The sequence below is a fragment of the Galeopterus variegatus genome, unplaced genomic scaffold (genome assembly GCF_000696425.1).
Source record: "Galeopterus variegatus unplaced genomic scaffold, G_variegatus-3.0.2 Scaffold1832, whole genome shotgun sequence".
Lineage (NCBI taxonomy): Eukaryota > Metazoa > Chordata > Mammalia > Dermoptera > Cynocephalidae > Galeopterus > Galeopterus variegatus.
The window spans coordinates 73,875-88,936 of NW_007727943.1; the positions used below are offsets into that span (position 1 = coordinate 73,875).

The following is a 15,062-nucleotide window of genomic DNA, read 5'->3' on the forward strand; positions in this document are numbered from 1 at the left end:
GCTTACTCTTTAAGCTTTTTTATCTGAGGTTTTTCAACACTAAAAAATCTGATGAGAAATCAGAGCACTAAATATTTAGAATAAATAAATGCTAGTTTATGCATTTGAAAGGTAAGTGATCTTTTTATAACTGGACATCAGGTGAAGCTGGAAGTATTGATAAGATGGCAACTCAAGACAGCAGAAGACTTCTCTTTCTTTTTTTTTTTTTTTTTTGTCCTTTTTGAGACCGGCCGCACCGCGCTCAGCCAGTGAGCGCTGTGAGTGCACCGGTCATCCCTATATAGGATCCGAACCCATGGTGGGAGCGCTGCTGCTCTCCCAGCGCTGCACTCTCCCGAGTGTGCCACGGGCTCAGCCCAGCAGAAGACTTTTCTAATGACCATTTTTTGCTATAGAGCAATTTACAGATGAAAAAGAAGTTTTTTTAAAAAATGACATCTCTGGATGATGTCCCAAGTGAATGTTTGTGTCTTCAAAGATGTCTATACAAATACACCCAAAGAAACTTTCCTGAATTCCATGATCTCAATGAAGCACAAGATGTTAAAGCAGGAAGGGACCCTCTCACTTTAGGGGTAACCTCGACCTACTTTACCGCAATAAAAAAAAAAAAGACAAATTCGCATGTTGACTAATGCTATCTCATAAGTATGGTGTGTCTTCAGTTACAAGATGCTCTGAATTATATACATTTTAGAAAACTTTCCTATGTATAGATAAGTAATTTAAAATTGATTGTTAATGATGTTTGTGACCTTTATAGAGCTGGCCATGATATCCAAATATAACATTAAGTCTATGAGAAAGTTAGATTCACTTCCAGTGCCTTTCCCAATATACTAAGACACCACAGGCAGGGGTGTTTGCACAGACTCACGTAGTTTTGGGTTGCTCACTGTGGTTGGGGCAATTTTTGTAGAGAGGGCTGGTCCTGGACCCACTGTGAATGACCTTAGATTAGAGAAAGGTGACCCCCTCTGGGGTTCCAAAGCAAAGGTCTTTTTTTTATGACCAGTCAATCCTATTAGCATTTAAAGAGTGAAAAGGGAACACACAAATTGCACATGCACTATGACTAAAAGAAAAAAATTAATTTCACACCAATGACATTCAAATATGCAGTCTCAGGCACTTCCAAACTCCTCAAACTGATCCAAAAGCGATCGCCCTCTAATATTTTGGTGTCTCTTCAGTAAAAGACCAAATTGCTTAAATTTGGTCCCATAAAAATTATAGTCAGGCTGGAAGGGCTGGGGAACGCGGGGAGGGGAAGTGGTGGATTAATGGGTACAAAGCTCCACTGTCTTAAGTGAATCAAGGTACAGTATATGCATGTATTGAAACAACACAACCTACCTCACAAATACATACAAATAAATGTTAAAAAAAGTTATAGTCAAATTTCAGCTCACAATGTGCCTTAATTCTAGGGCTTTCCTAGAATCAAGGCAGCAATTATCTTCAAGGCTGGCTTTAACAGCCTCCCCCCCTCAATGATGAGGCAGCACCGTGGTCTCGACCTGCGACCTTCCTAGGGCAGGCAGAGGGGAGAAAGGGTGGCTTCATGAAGAGTGTGTTTCCTCCCAGGGGAGTCTTCTTCCTCCACCCCTTCCTGATTCTTCTTTAGAGACTCAGGAAGTTGACAGGCTGAGTACTTCTCGCTTAACTATTTTTCAAAGCAGTTCAGGAGGCTCTACCTGTAAATGTAGCTGGGAAACAGCGAGCGGCTGACGTTGTGCTCAGCCTACGAGGGCTGTGCCACCCCTCTTGAGGCATCGCATGATGAAAACCCCCAGGGCCACCAGGGGAATGCACATGATGGAGGTGGCCACAAGCAGCCCAATGATGGCCAGTGCGTACACGGGGTAATCCCTGGTCACCAGCTGGCCCTGGGGGGAGAAACTGAGCGTCAGCAGAGAGACCCTTCCCAGGCAGAGCCTTTGGAGAGCAGTGCCCCAGGCCTCAGGCCCCCGAAGTTGGTGGGAAGAGAGCATGTGGGCTGGGAACCCTTACACCTGGGCCACCCTGCCCCCTCAGCTCGTTGGCAAGCATGCCGGTAAACTAGTTCCCCTCATCTTTCTTGTCCATGTACCAGGAATAATAGCACCTACTTCAGCCAGTGTGTGCAGAGCTATTATTTAGAGCTACCCATAAAGAATAATCTCAAGAATAATAATGTGCCTGTTTGAGGCCCCTTTCAGGGCACCTACATGGAACTTCCTGTGATGATAGAAATGCTCTAGATCAGTGCTGTCCAATACGGTGGCCACCAGACACTGATGGCTGAGGAGAGGTGTGCTGCCCAGGAGGCGGGAACCAGCACCTCTGCAGCGAGCCCTCCTCAGCTTCCAGGGGAGGGCTCTCCTCACTGCAGCACACATTTAAAACTGCTATCCTGGACTGTAATTTTTAAGTACCTCGGTGATATTTCCATGTTGTGACAAACACTCACACCATGGAAATAATTCCTTGGTTTCAGAAAACAAAAGGCCCATGCTCATGAGTGACCTAGGGGCCCAGCACCAGCCCTGCAGAGACAGCAGCTACCTGGGTGGCATCCCAGGCTTGGTACTGCAGGGTGCCCTTGAGGACGTAGTCGCTCAGGTAGAAGATAAAGAGGCTGATGATCAGCAGCGGGCTCACGATGGCCCACATGGCCTTCCAGTACCAGTTGACAGCTTGACCGGTCATGGCCTTCAGGTCACTTTCAAATCTATGTGGAAAAAAGGGAAAGTCTGGATGACACATGTTGCTGGAGGTGAGGGGGTCCAGCCTACACATCCCTATTGGCTCAGGAAGACTGATGTTTGCACATGAGCACTGGGCCCCCCTCTGATACCTTCCCAGGAAAGGGGGTTTGGGGGTTGGGAGGGGAGAAGAGCTGAGGCTGCCCGAGAGGAGTGACAAAGTGACCACTCCACAGGTAGGCAGATATCAGAGACATGTTCCGGGTGCCGGCCCTCAGATGAAGGCTGCTGGCGTAGACCAGGAGGGCAGCTCCCAGGAATGGCAAGAGAAGGGGAACGCCTGCCAAGCCAGTTCTCAAACACAGGGGCCCCTACAGCAGCTTCGCCCTTCCCCTCCCACCCTGCTTGCCTAGCGGTGACTCTACTACCCATTAGAAATGCTCCCAGAGCAGAATCACTTCGTCCCTGAAGACCCGAGCAGGCTTTCCGGGACAGAGGGAAATGCAAGCCTTGGGCTGAAAGGACCTTAGCCCCGGTCTGTCAAAGCTGGCCTAGAGAAGCCAGGGCAGTGATTCCCAAACGCAGTTGCCCCCAGACCACCATCACGATTTCCATCATATCTGCGCACTGTCTTTTTTCTTTAAATTGATTCTTTTACATAAGTTTAGCAATAGCACAACAGTGTTCATTTTATCATGGATTTCACGGGCTAATCATATATTTTTCAAATACACACACGTGAATATGAAAAGTGTCTTCAGCACTTTGGGAGATGCTGGCCCAGGCAGTCTCCCCATTTCACAGGGGAAGAGACGGAGGCCCAGGCTGTGACTTGGCTTGCCCCAAGGTACCTGGCAGTGGCAGACCAGGCCCAGAACCTGGACTGGCCTCCTGCCTCCAGTGCAGAGGCAGCCTTGCCAGGAGGCACCGGGGCAGGGTGATGTGTGGCTGTCACCAGCTCCAGTCGCAGCCACCTGCCTTCCTTGGGTCCGTTGCACGTCCCGGGCGTCCCTATAAGGCTGTGTGGAGACTACTACCTGCCCTTGCTGCTGCCAACTTCACTGGACTCTAGGCTCTAGGCCACAAAGTCTCCAGTAGACACATGAATACCTGGGGCTTTCAAAACTATGCAGGTCAGAAAGTGTTGGGGGTCCTCTTGTCTCTTCACAGCACCCCTCCCCCAAACATTTCTGGATAGAGAAAATAGTAAAGATCCAGCTGCAGAAGAGCCGCAGGACACTGTTGCTGGGGTCACTAGATGGCGCTGTCCCCTAAGCAAGCAGAGGACCCTTCTCCTGGCCTCACCAGATCAGCTGCTTACAAAATCTCCCTCGTCACCTCCCACCACCCCCTTTTGGTGGACCTGCGTCCCCCACTCCCCCTCGTGACTGCCAATGGGCCCAAGGTTCTGTCCCTCTCTCCCCAGCCCTCTCTTTCTACCCTGAAACACTCACTCTCTCAGGTGACCAATTTCTTTCTCCCCCTAGACTGGCCAATTTTTCCCACTTCACTGGGGTTTTCCTGGTTTCAGCAATGAGATTCCCACGTCCAGGAGACCCTTGGTCATGGAGTAACAGGGAGAGTTAGTCACCCTAACACTAGTGTCCTCAAAACGTTAGTGCTGGGGGGACGGGAGGATAAAAAGGCCTGCAAATTGTAACTTCTCTTTGAGATTCACAGCTGTCTTGACCCTGAGAAGCTCTGCAGGAAAGACAATGATTTGCTTTTGTTTAACTTACGTCCTTAAATTAATTGATCGTGGAAGACGCTTCAGCCTGGTGCAGGACCCCAGCCCTTCCAGGGACACGGTGGGAAATGCCGTTCAAGGGACTGCCTGCCTCCCAAAGTGTCGAGCTGGTCTCCCTTCCCAGCCCCTGACCAGTGTGGAGGGTCAGAAAAAACTGGGGCAGAGGGAAGGAAAACAACTTGGCACTGCCTGCTAATCCAGGCTCACATTTGAGCAGCACTTCCCAGGCTGTAGTGGGCCTGGGACCCCCTGGACATGTTATTACAACACAGGATCTGATTCAGTGGGCCAGGGTGGCCCAGATTCTGCAGTTCCATCACACTCCCTGCTGCTGCCGTGGCCGTGGCTGCTTTGGGGACCACAGTTATTGTAACAAGGCTCGCTAGACCAGTGGTTCTCAAAGTGTGGTCCCCACACTCACCTGGGAACTTGTCAGAAAGGTGAATTCTAGGGCCTTACCGCAGACCTACTTAATCAGAACCTCTGGTGGGAGGCCCCGCAGCCCCCGGTGGTTCCAGTGCACACTCTGGTTTGACAGCCGTGCACCCCATCACCTGGGGAGGATTGAGACATTCCAGGGCTGTGCTGGGCACCAGGACTGAGAACCTGCTTACATTAGGAATTTGCCACATTTTCTAAGGAGTAAGTGTTCTAAGGGGTAAGTTTGGTCAGGGTTCTTGAAAAATACTGATGTTGGCTCATGACCAGAGTATCTAGTGCCGGGAGGCACGATTCCCTGCCCCAGTAAGCTGCGGGGGGTCCAGTGGAGTCAACTGGCAAACGTCCTATGACACAGAGTAAAACTACAGGACACGAGAGAGGAGACACCGGTTGGAGGCAAAGGAAGGCAGAGGATGGGCTGAGACCTGAGGGCAGAGAAGCAGCGGTGGAGAGCACGCCGGGCCCAGGGAAGAAGCGCCTCCTCACCTCCGCAGCCCGTACACGTAGCTCACCGACACTGTCTCCACCAGGACGATGAGCAGCAGGGACAGCGTGGCTGCGTAGTCGTTGAATATGTCAAACCAGTAGCTGCCAGCCTCCGTGGTGAACACCAGGCCGATGGCACAGTTGATGAGGCACACCAGACCTGGGGGCCACAAGACCACCTGCTTACCCGCCTGAGACTCCCCCGCCCGTCCATCCAACGTTGTACGGGGCAGCTGGAGCCACAGACCCTCAGGGGACTTTGGCCAATTGGTTCCTCCACCTGGGTTGGAAGAGCTGTCATGGTTTGGCCTCTCTGAAGGTGTGTGCCGTGTGTGGAGGGTGCAGGGGATGCAAAGGTGTCCCCAGGAGTGTCAGCAGGACTCGTGGACATTAATTCACTGAGTTGTCCTGCAGGGGTCAGGGCACCAAGCTCAACGGAAAAGCAAAAAAGTGGTGGGCACTTTCTCTCGGGAATCTCGTGCAGGCTGTGGGTCTGCTGATGCTGTTTGTCCCAACGACTCAGCCCAGAGCTCATGGGAAGTGAGTCCGGGAGGAGACTTGAACACAGGGTACCCCCATCAGGGCTTCCTAGAGGCGACTCGTATCCAACAAGAAGGGGGTGGAGGGGAAGAAACTGTTTACCTAGGTCCTACTGCTTGCCAGGCACCTGCCATGCACTGGATCCTAAGCCTCTGAGGCAGGTATCAGGAGCCCCCTTTCACAGACGGTGGAGCCAAGGCTCAGAGATGTCGAGTAAGTCCCCCACAGCCCCTGGCCCACTAGTGGCAGAGTCAGGATTCTGACACTGGCCCTTCAGCCTCCAGAACCTGGGCTTTTGTCCCGGGCTCCTTTGGCTACCTCCCTCGTACACCCCATCAAGTGATTGAATCCAAAGCTCCCACCTGCCCTTCCCACTGCCACACCACAGACTGCCAGCCTCCAAGCCCCACTACCATCCTGACGGTGACACACATGGGAGCTGGGTTGATTCATCCTGGATGTGGAGGAGTGGGGCCACCAAAGGCCGAGGTGCTGGCCACAGGCTTCTCAGGACACTGCCTGGTTGGAATGGAGCAGGTGGGTGGTGGGTGGAACCCTGAGGACTATGAATGGCTCCTTCCCTAACAACCCAAATGTCCATCGAGAGCAGAATAGATAAAGAAATCTGGTATGTGGTCTTACAGTGCATTATTACACAGTCAGGAAAAGGGACAGGGCATTGCTGCTTGCAACAGCTTGGGTGGCTCTCACAGACAGATTTGAGCGAATAAAGACACAAGGAGATTTCATTTACATGCGCTCCAAGAACAGGAAAAAACCCTCAAATGTAGAAGTCAGAATAGATGTGACCTCTGGGGGTGCATATGGCCAGAGAAGGCGGGGGAGGAGCTCTTGGGGGTGTGGGAAATGTTCTGCATCTTCTAGGTGGGGTGGTTACTAGGGTGGATACTTCTACAAAATTCATTGTGTTTGTACTGAAGATATGTACACTTTATAATCATAACATCAATTAAAACAAATAAGAACAAAAGCAGGTTCTCTCCTAGCCTGGAAAGCTTTGCGTGCCATGTTGGTGAACTTGGCCCTTCCCCTAGGTTGGGGTGGCCTCATTTCCCTGTGATGTGGAGAACGAAATGCAGCGGGTGAATCACAGAGTCCACGTCCCTGACTGCGAGGAGGGAACAAAAGCAGGTTCTCTCCTAGCCTGGAAAGCTTTGCGTGCCATGTTGGTGAACTTGGCCTTTCCCCTAGGTTGGGGTGGCCTCATTTCCCTGTGATGTGGAGAATGAAATGCAGCGGGTGAATCACAGAGTCCACGTCCCTGACTGCGAGGAGAAGCTGGTGGCACAACCGTGGCGAGGTTGCCGCAGCCCTCTGTGGCCACCTCAGCAAGTGCACAGCACCTGAGAATGCTCGTGTGCTGCTCACCCCACGTCCCAGCCTCCCTGCCCTGCCTCCTCAGTGGACTGGCCCACTGACCTGAGATGACCTCCTTGGGCAGGTGGCTGGAAATGACTCTGCTGTCAGTCAGAGGAGTGAGGATGGCTGCCGTGTTCCCCAGCATGCTCCCAATGCCCAGCATCAACAGCATGAAGAAGTACAGCACCGACCACAGCTGGGACACCTCCATGTTTTTAATGGCCTCAGTGTAGACGATGAAAGACAGGCCACTGCCCTGGACGGCCTGCCCATGGTGAGAAGACACCAGTTACACACAGAGGGGACTCACAGTCTCCTTAAACACACCCAGGGCTAAGCAACGTTGGCAGCTTTGGGCCTGGCCATGAGAAGCCACATCCTGAGGTTGGATCTTCCATCTGCAGACCAGCTCCCCAGGCACACGCGGGCTGTATGGAAATAGGGGCTGCTAGGAGCCCATAGATGCAAAGTATGTAGAGAACTTGCAGTCACCCCGAAAAACTGAGTCCTCCTCTCCCTCCCCAACTTATGCAAATTCTGTTTGGATAATTTCAGCTTCCAATGTCATGACTGACTAGGTGTTTTGAGACCTTGGTGGCTGGCACTGACAGAGGTGGTGGGGAGCTGGCTGGGCCAGCAGGCAATCAGGAGGGGCAGGGGTGTCAGCAGCCAGACCCTCGTGCTGGTGACACTGTTGTGGAGATACTCAACTGTGGAAACTGAGCCTGGAACTCCTGTTTAAAGACAAATCCCTGAGGGGTCTGAAAGGGGTTATGGGCTGGGGTGCTCCCTAGCCACCAGCAGAAGAAGCAAAAGCAAACCTTCTCTGGGGTAAAGTTCCCCAATTTAGACCCGCAGGGTCTAAATGAGTGAAACGTCACTGTGAGTGAAGAGTCAGCAGGACTAAGAAGTAAGATTTAGAACACCCTTCCCCAAGGTGGCAGATGCTAAATTGTCAGATTCAGAATTGCTATGGACTGAAAGTGACCCCCCAAAATTCATATGTTGAAACCTTCATCCCCAACGTGACTGTATCTGGAGACAGAGTCTTTAGGAGGTAATTAAGGTTAAATGAGGTTATAAAGGTGGGGCCCTAATTTGATAGGACGGTGGCCTTATAAGAAGGGGAAGAGGGAGACAGCTCTCTCTCCATCATGTGTGACACAGTGAGAAGATGGCTTGTCTATGAACCAGGAAGTAGGACCTCACCAAAAACTAAGCACTGTTGGACCTTTATCTTGGCCTTCCTAGCCTCTAGAACTGTGAGAAATAAATTTCTGTTGTTTAAGCCACCCAGTCTGTGGTATTTTGTTATGACAGCCTGATCAGACTACAGTAAGAATACAGACTAGCTCAATGGCATATGCCAAGAGGCACAGTCAGCCTCAGTTGCAAACAGTAACGAAGTGATCGCTTGTAGAGAATGTAAAAACAATAAAAAACCTACTACATGAGCTAGCAGTTCTAACCCGTGTTAGTGACAAAATACTCTTCCCCACCAGGGTGGGCCACTGTCATTCTCCTGCCCACAGCCACCACTGGAACAGCTATGTATGAAGTGTTTACAGAAATAAAAGATAAAATAAAAAAATAAACATGTAGCAAAAAGCTGTTGGACTGAACAAGTCAATATGTGTGTGGGGGGGAAGTGTCTAAAAATAAAAAATACAGTTATTGAATTAAAAGGCTCAATTGACAGTTAAATACCAGATTAGATGCAGTTGAAGAGAGAATTAGTGAACTGAGATCTATATCCAGGAATGAATCCATAAAGAAAAAAAAAAGGTAAGACATTGGGAAAAATAAAGAGAGGTTAAGAGACCTGTAGGATAGGATGAGAAGGTCTAACATAGGTCTAAATGAAGTTATAAAAAAAGAAAAGAGAAGTAGAGGCAATGATTAAGAGATAATAGGTATAAGTTTTTCAAAATTGATAAGAAACATGGATCCACAGATCCAGGAAGCCCAACCACACCCAAGCCTAGATTGAAAAAATAAAAATACACTCATGCTTAGATTGCACAGGCCAAAGACAGAGGGAAAATCATGACAGAAATCAGAGAGCAGAAAAACTGCTCGCTTACAAAGAATGAAAGAAAATTTCAACAGCAACAACGGAAGCCAGAATCACACGGCAAATACCTTCAATGTGTTGAGAGAAAATAACTGCTAACCTAGAATTTTCTACTCAGGAGAAAAATGTCTTTAAAAAATAGGAGCCAAAAAATTTAAAATTAAAATTAAACAAAAGGGGCCAAATATAGACACTTACATACAAACAAAACCTGAGAAAATTTACTATAAAGAAATCTGCTCTAAAGGAAGGTATTTTAAGGGAAGAAACCCCCAAAGACAGCTGGGATGTAAAAAGGTATGGTGGACAAATAAAAGGGAAAATGTGTAGGCAAACACAAACACTGCCTGATAAAATAACAATAGTGTCCAACTGATGGGTTTAAAAAGACGGAACTGGATCAATCATATTTAATAATTTAAGGAAGAGATGAATTGGAAGTGTCTGCAAGCCCTTGTGCTATTTGGAAGGGAAGTTAAGATATTATCTAAAGTTAGTCTTTCTTATGTCAAATATGCACAGGAAAACTTCAAGAAGAGAAATCAAGTATCCAAATTCCAAACAATAGGGAATAAAGTGGAATGAGGAAAGAAAAAGAACAAATCACAGGGGGAAAAAAAAGTCTAAATAAATCAGTAACCACACACTATAATTCTTGGACATAGAGCCAAGCTCAAAAGTAAGTGAGGAAAACTCCCAGGAGCCAAAACCAAAAAGGAAACTTGAAAGCACTGAACAGGTGCTGAATGGGATCTAGGCCTTGAAGGCTGGGGTTGGGGACTGGGAGTCTGATACCTGCCCAGGGAGGGAAGGTCATACCACAGGCCTGCGTAAGCAGAAAACCAAGGCTGAGCAACCAGGAGGAACAGTGTTGTCTCACCCATGAAATGGCCCAGAATGGCTCCACTCATGAAACAAAGTGCTGAAAATCTCAACCAGCCAAACAGAAAATACCAGCTTCCAAAGCAGCGTGCTAGCAATAAGAGCCATAGGCCCTTCCTGCTCTCTATTACTGAAAAATGTTCTCTACAAACATTCTCTAGAAGTAGTCTCCAGAAGTATTTACATTAAATATCTGAATTGGACAAATATGCCCACTCTTACTTCCACTTCCATTGTGCTGGAAGTCCTAGCGAATACAATAAGAAAATGCAAAATTGTATCTGCAGGTGATAATATAGTTTACATGGAAAACTGAAGCAAATCTATAGAAGAATATGAGAATTAATAAGAGAATTCATTGAGGTTGCAAGATACAAGACCAACATACAAAAACATTTAGCTTTCTTTTGCGACAAAAATAAACAATCATAGGGGGGAAAGAAGACACCATTCACAGCAACAGTAAAACAATAAGGTAATATAAATCTAATAAAAGATGTGCCAAGATATTCATGGGGAAAATTTGCTGAAAAATACAAAGGAAGACTTGAGTGAATGAGAGAAAGCATGTTCCTGAATCAAAAGTTACAATCCAAAAGATATTAATTCTCCCCAAATTACATTATAAAATCAATGCAATCTTAATAAAAATTCCCTAAGGGATTTTTTTTCCAAATAAAACTTGTCAAACTGATCTTGAAATTAATGTGAAAAAAAATAAAGATCCCAGCATGACAAAGATAACTCTGCAAAGTATAAATAAGAATGATTTTAGTAGCAAAATTCTGCTAAAAAGACAAACAAATCCAAATGTCTATTAGTAAGGAAATGGGTAAATAAATTGTGATATATATATATGTAACGGAATAAAATGTAGCATTTAAAATGAATGAATAAAATTCCACATATATTATTACGAACAGATCTCAAAATCAAAATGTTGAATGAGAAAAATATCTTCCAGGACCACTATGTCCATTTAAAAACTGCCAACAAAACAATAATATTTTTTAAGAATACATATATGGGCAATAAAAAATGTAAAAATTAAGGTTCTTTCCTTTGGTGAGTGTAGGGAAAACTTGGGGCAAGTAACAGAGGGGACTTTAACTTTGTCCCTGAAACATTCTTTTCCTCTATATAAAACAATCTGAACCCAAAATGACAAAATGTTTCCAATTGTTCATTCTGAGTGGTGGATATAAGCATTTGTTATATTATTTTCTGCACTTTCCTATATTTTTAAAACTTAAAAAGAGCAAAAGAAAAGGAAGAAAGGGCACAGAGAACCCAAAGGACCTTGAAATAACAAGGATCCAGAGCAGCTCCTGGGGAGAGTGGTGGTCAGATCTCCCTTCTCTGAGTTGCAGGGAAAATAATTGACCCTTGATTTTCATGGACTGTGCATCTCTCCAAAGTCAGCAGCTCTCATAGGTTCCTATGAAGTGTGTGAAGAGAAGCAAGCCCATGATCTAGCCCATGACCTTGCCCTCGACCTTGCCCGCAACCTTACCGTGCCTAGCTCCGATTCCAAGCTGCAGTTTCTAATTTGTGGGAACACCTCACTGTATTTGCTTGGGTAGGTTGATGCGAGGTGGCCCTTCACCTCCTCCAGGTTGCTGGCTGTCAAAGAGCCTTCTTCAAGGTCAAAATAATTGGTCAGCAACAGAATCACCCTGTAGAGCAGACCATCAGATTGACCTTCACTGATAAGAAAGGTTGCTGTCCCCAAAACCTCTCAGAAGCTTGGGCACAAAGGCTGCTTTCCCATCAGCCTCTTTTGATGAAGTGAGAAGAGCGAATCTGTTGATTGGTGACCCTTTTAAAGGACAGGGTAATTTTGAATGGCTTTGAAGATATGGACTGTGATGACAATAGGAATCAAACCTCCACAGCGAGGCTATTTTAACCTCTGGACCAGCGTAGTGGTCCAGTTCTGTGATAGTGGAAATGTTCTATATCTGTGCTGTCCAATTTGGTACCCACTAGCCACATGTGGCAAATGAGCACTTGAATGTGGCTAGTGCGACTGAGAAACGGATTTAAACTAATTTTTAAAAAAATGTAAATCTAGTTTGGCTGGTTAGCTCAGTTGGTTAGAACAGAGTGTTGTAACACACAGGTCAAGGGTTCAGGCTGCAAAAAAAAGAAAAAGAAGTAAATCTATTTAAATACAAAATATTTAAATGTAAATGAAGTTATTTAAATGTAAGTTACTTTATATTTAAATTTGTAACTAGCCACTTGTGGCTAGTGACTAGCACACTTTCTAAATATGTTCTTGTATTTTTGGGTAAGGGGCTACAGAAAGTAAACTCAGTAATCGCTATGGCTCAGCTAGAGAGAGCTTGGTTACTTTTGAGGTAGGGGAGATGGGGCAGAAGAAACTAAAATTTGTTTGTTGAATCCCTGTTATCTAAGTGCTTTGAACACCTTAAACCAACCTCAGTCTGTGGGGCAGACATGACTTGCCACTGGTGGGGGCGGAGACCAAATTTGAATCCTAGAACGAGGACTCCAAACTGGTGCTCTCTGCCCCACCCTTGACTTCTTGGCGTCCACCTCTTCCCGGCTGCCCCTTTCGCTCAGAGCTCCGGGGACTCACCTCCCCATGTGAGGCCCCGGACTCAGTGGGACAGCCCAGGCTTACTTGTTCAAGCAGTCTTCGTAGTTGAAGGTGGCCTTGAAGCCGTAGATGGAGAAGGTCACGATGCTGGCAAATATGGAGGTGCTGCTGTTGATGAGGGCCACGATGATGGCATGCTTCTGGCAGTTGCTGGAGAGCTCATTGTAGCTGGCAAAGGCAATCAGGCTGCCGAACCCCAGGCCAAGTGAGAAGAAGATCTGGGTGGCTGCGTTGATCCAGGCCTTGGGGTCGGCCAGCTGTTTGACCTGGAAGGCCAGCAGGGACGAGGCCGATGAACCCTGGGCCAGCACCCCAAATTCTCAGACCCACAACGGGAGGAAGGCCGAGAGAGGGGAAGGAACTTGCCTAAAGTACACAGCCAGCTAGGGGCAGGCTGGAGCCCAGCTTTCCTGGCTCCTGGCCTGCACCCTGCCCATTCCCCAGCAGATGAAACACATGGCATTCCTCATGTCAAATCCTCCACAGCACCTTACCCATAGGAGGTGTGCAATTGAACACTGTAGAGTAAAATAATTCAAAACATGTCAGTCCTCTGATTCACAAGCCAGGCACTGCACAGGCCTGGGCATTCAGAGATGGAAGTGATGTGACTTGGCCAGGCGGCAGAGGTCTAGGTCTGCATTGAATCCCAGCACTGATGTCAGGGAGCCTTTGGAATGTGGGGGGGCATTTTTGTGGATGCTATAGTCACTTTGTTCCTGGGACTAGATGTACTGAATGGAGAATCTGTCCCACTCCAAAGGCAATGGCACCAACCCCCCAACCCAATGAGCACTGGCTGTGGGGTGCCTGGAGAGGGGGTGGATTGGGAGGGGATCATGAAAAACCCCATAGGGACAGGGGTGTGTGGCAACATGTGAGCAGCCAAGTGAGATGACTGGAGCCACGCTTGTGCTGAACATTGCAGTGAACAGTGTAAAAGGGGTTGGGGGAGCTTGGGGCAGGAAGCCAGAAGGGAGCTGGCAGCTGTCAGTCAGGGGACAGTGGGCACAGGGACAAGGGGCTGGAAGAAAGATATAATTAACAGGGCCTGGGACTAGCTGGCTGAGGAGGGGATCCAGGCCCACAGGTGATCCACAGCCCTCATCACAGCCTAATGGGCTCAGCCAGCCTCCCTGGTACAGCTTACACCCACCCTCCATCTTCGCATTTGCACCCACCCCAGAAGGTGGCAGGATGAGTGGGAGGCGCCCCAGGGCCCCCTTTCCTCCAGCCTGTACCTTAGGAGTGAACATGTACATCAGGCCGTTGGTGGCTCCGTGGAGCGTGAGGCCCCTGACCAGGTAGACGATGAGCACACAGTAGGGCAGCAACGCAGTGAAGTACACCACCTGTGGGCCAGAGGGCACAGTCAGCTCCCGGAGGGGGGCCCGCAAGGCCACGCCACACCTCTGGGGTGTCCGGGCTGTGTTCTCCAGCTGCTGATGGCTACAGGAGGCATTGATATTCCTGGTCGGAGACAGGGTTTGAGTTTGGGCTGGAGGAGAGGGTGGTGGGCTGTGGCTGCCCACGTCCAGAACCACCAGGAAAGCTATTATTCAGGAGGGGAAAGAAATGGGTACCGAGGCTCTGCCCTCCACCCTCCCTTCAAACCTACCACATTCCAGAAGGGACAGGAGGCTTCCCAAAGACATATACCCATCACATTAGCATTTTGAAATTGCTAGATCAAGAAATCAGCGTGAAAAGAAAATATGAGCAATCCAGTTCTGAGCCCGAAGAAAAGGGCAGCCCACAGAGCATGTTTGAGTCTCTACCTGGTCAAATCCAGCTCTGAGCCTCCTAGTGGCCTAAGCAAAGCGGGAAGCACAATCACGCACATGTTTTATATTGTCTCTAAAAGAGAAAAATAAATCAGGGACTTGGGGAGGAACAGGCTTCCCCTAAAACTGGGGCCTGAGAGAAGATTGGCCATGAATGCTCAAAGGAAAAGTACTGAACTGTAGCGCAGGGGACAATGTCCCCGTAATAAACACAATAGGGAATTCAATGAATCTGATTTTGATGGCAACCTCATAAAAGAGCTTTACAATAACACATAAATGGAATTTTTTGTCAACCAAATCTTCTATTGACATGAATCATAATAAGAGCTTTACAATAACACATAAATGGAATTTTTTGTCAACCAAATCTTCTATTGACATGAAATCATGATTTAAGTTTTTTTTTTTT

The 15,062-nt window shown here is 47.8% G+C and overlaps 1 protein-coding gene across 1 annotated transcript in view; it reads right to left on the minus strand.

Moving 5' to 3' along the window:
- Positions 1 to 1,012: 1,012 nt before the first annotated feature.
- The window catches only part of SLC6A20 (solute carrier family 6 (proline IMINO transporter), member 20), a 23,389-nt gene continuing 9,339 nt past the window's right edge, over positions 1,013 to 15,062 (minus strand). The window contains exons 4-10 of the mRNA XM_008579207.1: positions 14,108 to 14,218; positions 12,891 to 13,132; positions 11,754 to 11,916; positions 7,345 to 7,549; positions 5,365 to 5,524; positions 2,551 to 2,716; positions 1,013 to 1,892 (exon numbers count right to left, since the gene is read on the minus strand). Coding sequence (XP_008577429.1) covers positions 1,743 to 1,892; positions 2,551 to 2,716; positions 5,365 to 5,524; positions 7,345 to 7,549; positions 11,754 to 11,916; positions 12,891 to 13,132; positions 14,108 to 14,218 — 1,197 coding nt within the window. The 3' untranslated portion in view covers positions 1,013 to 1,742. The remainder of the gene's footprint in view (positions 1,893 to 2,550; positions 2,717 to 5,364; positions 5,525 to 7,344; positions 7,550 to 11,753; positions 11,917 to 12,890; positions 13,133 to 14,107; positions 14,219 to 15,062) is intronic.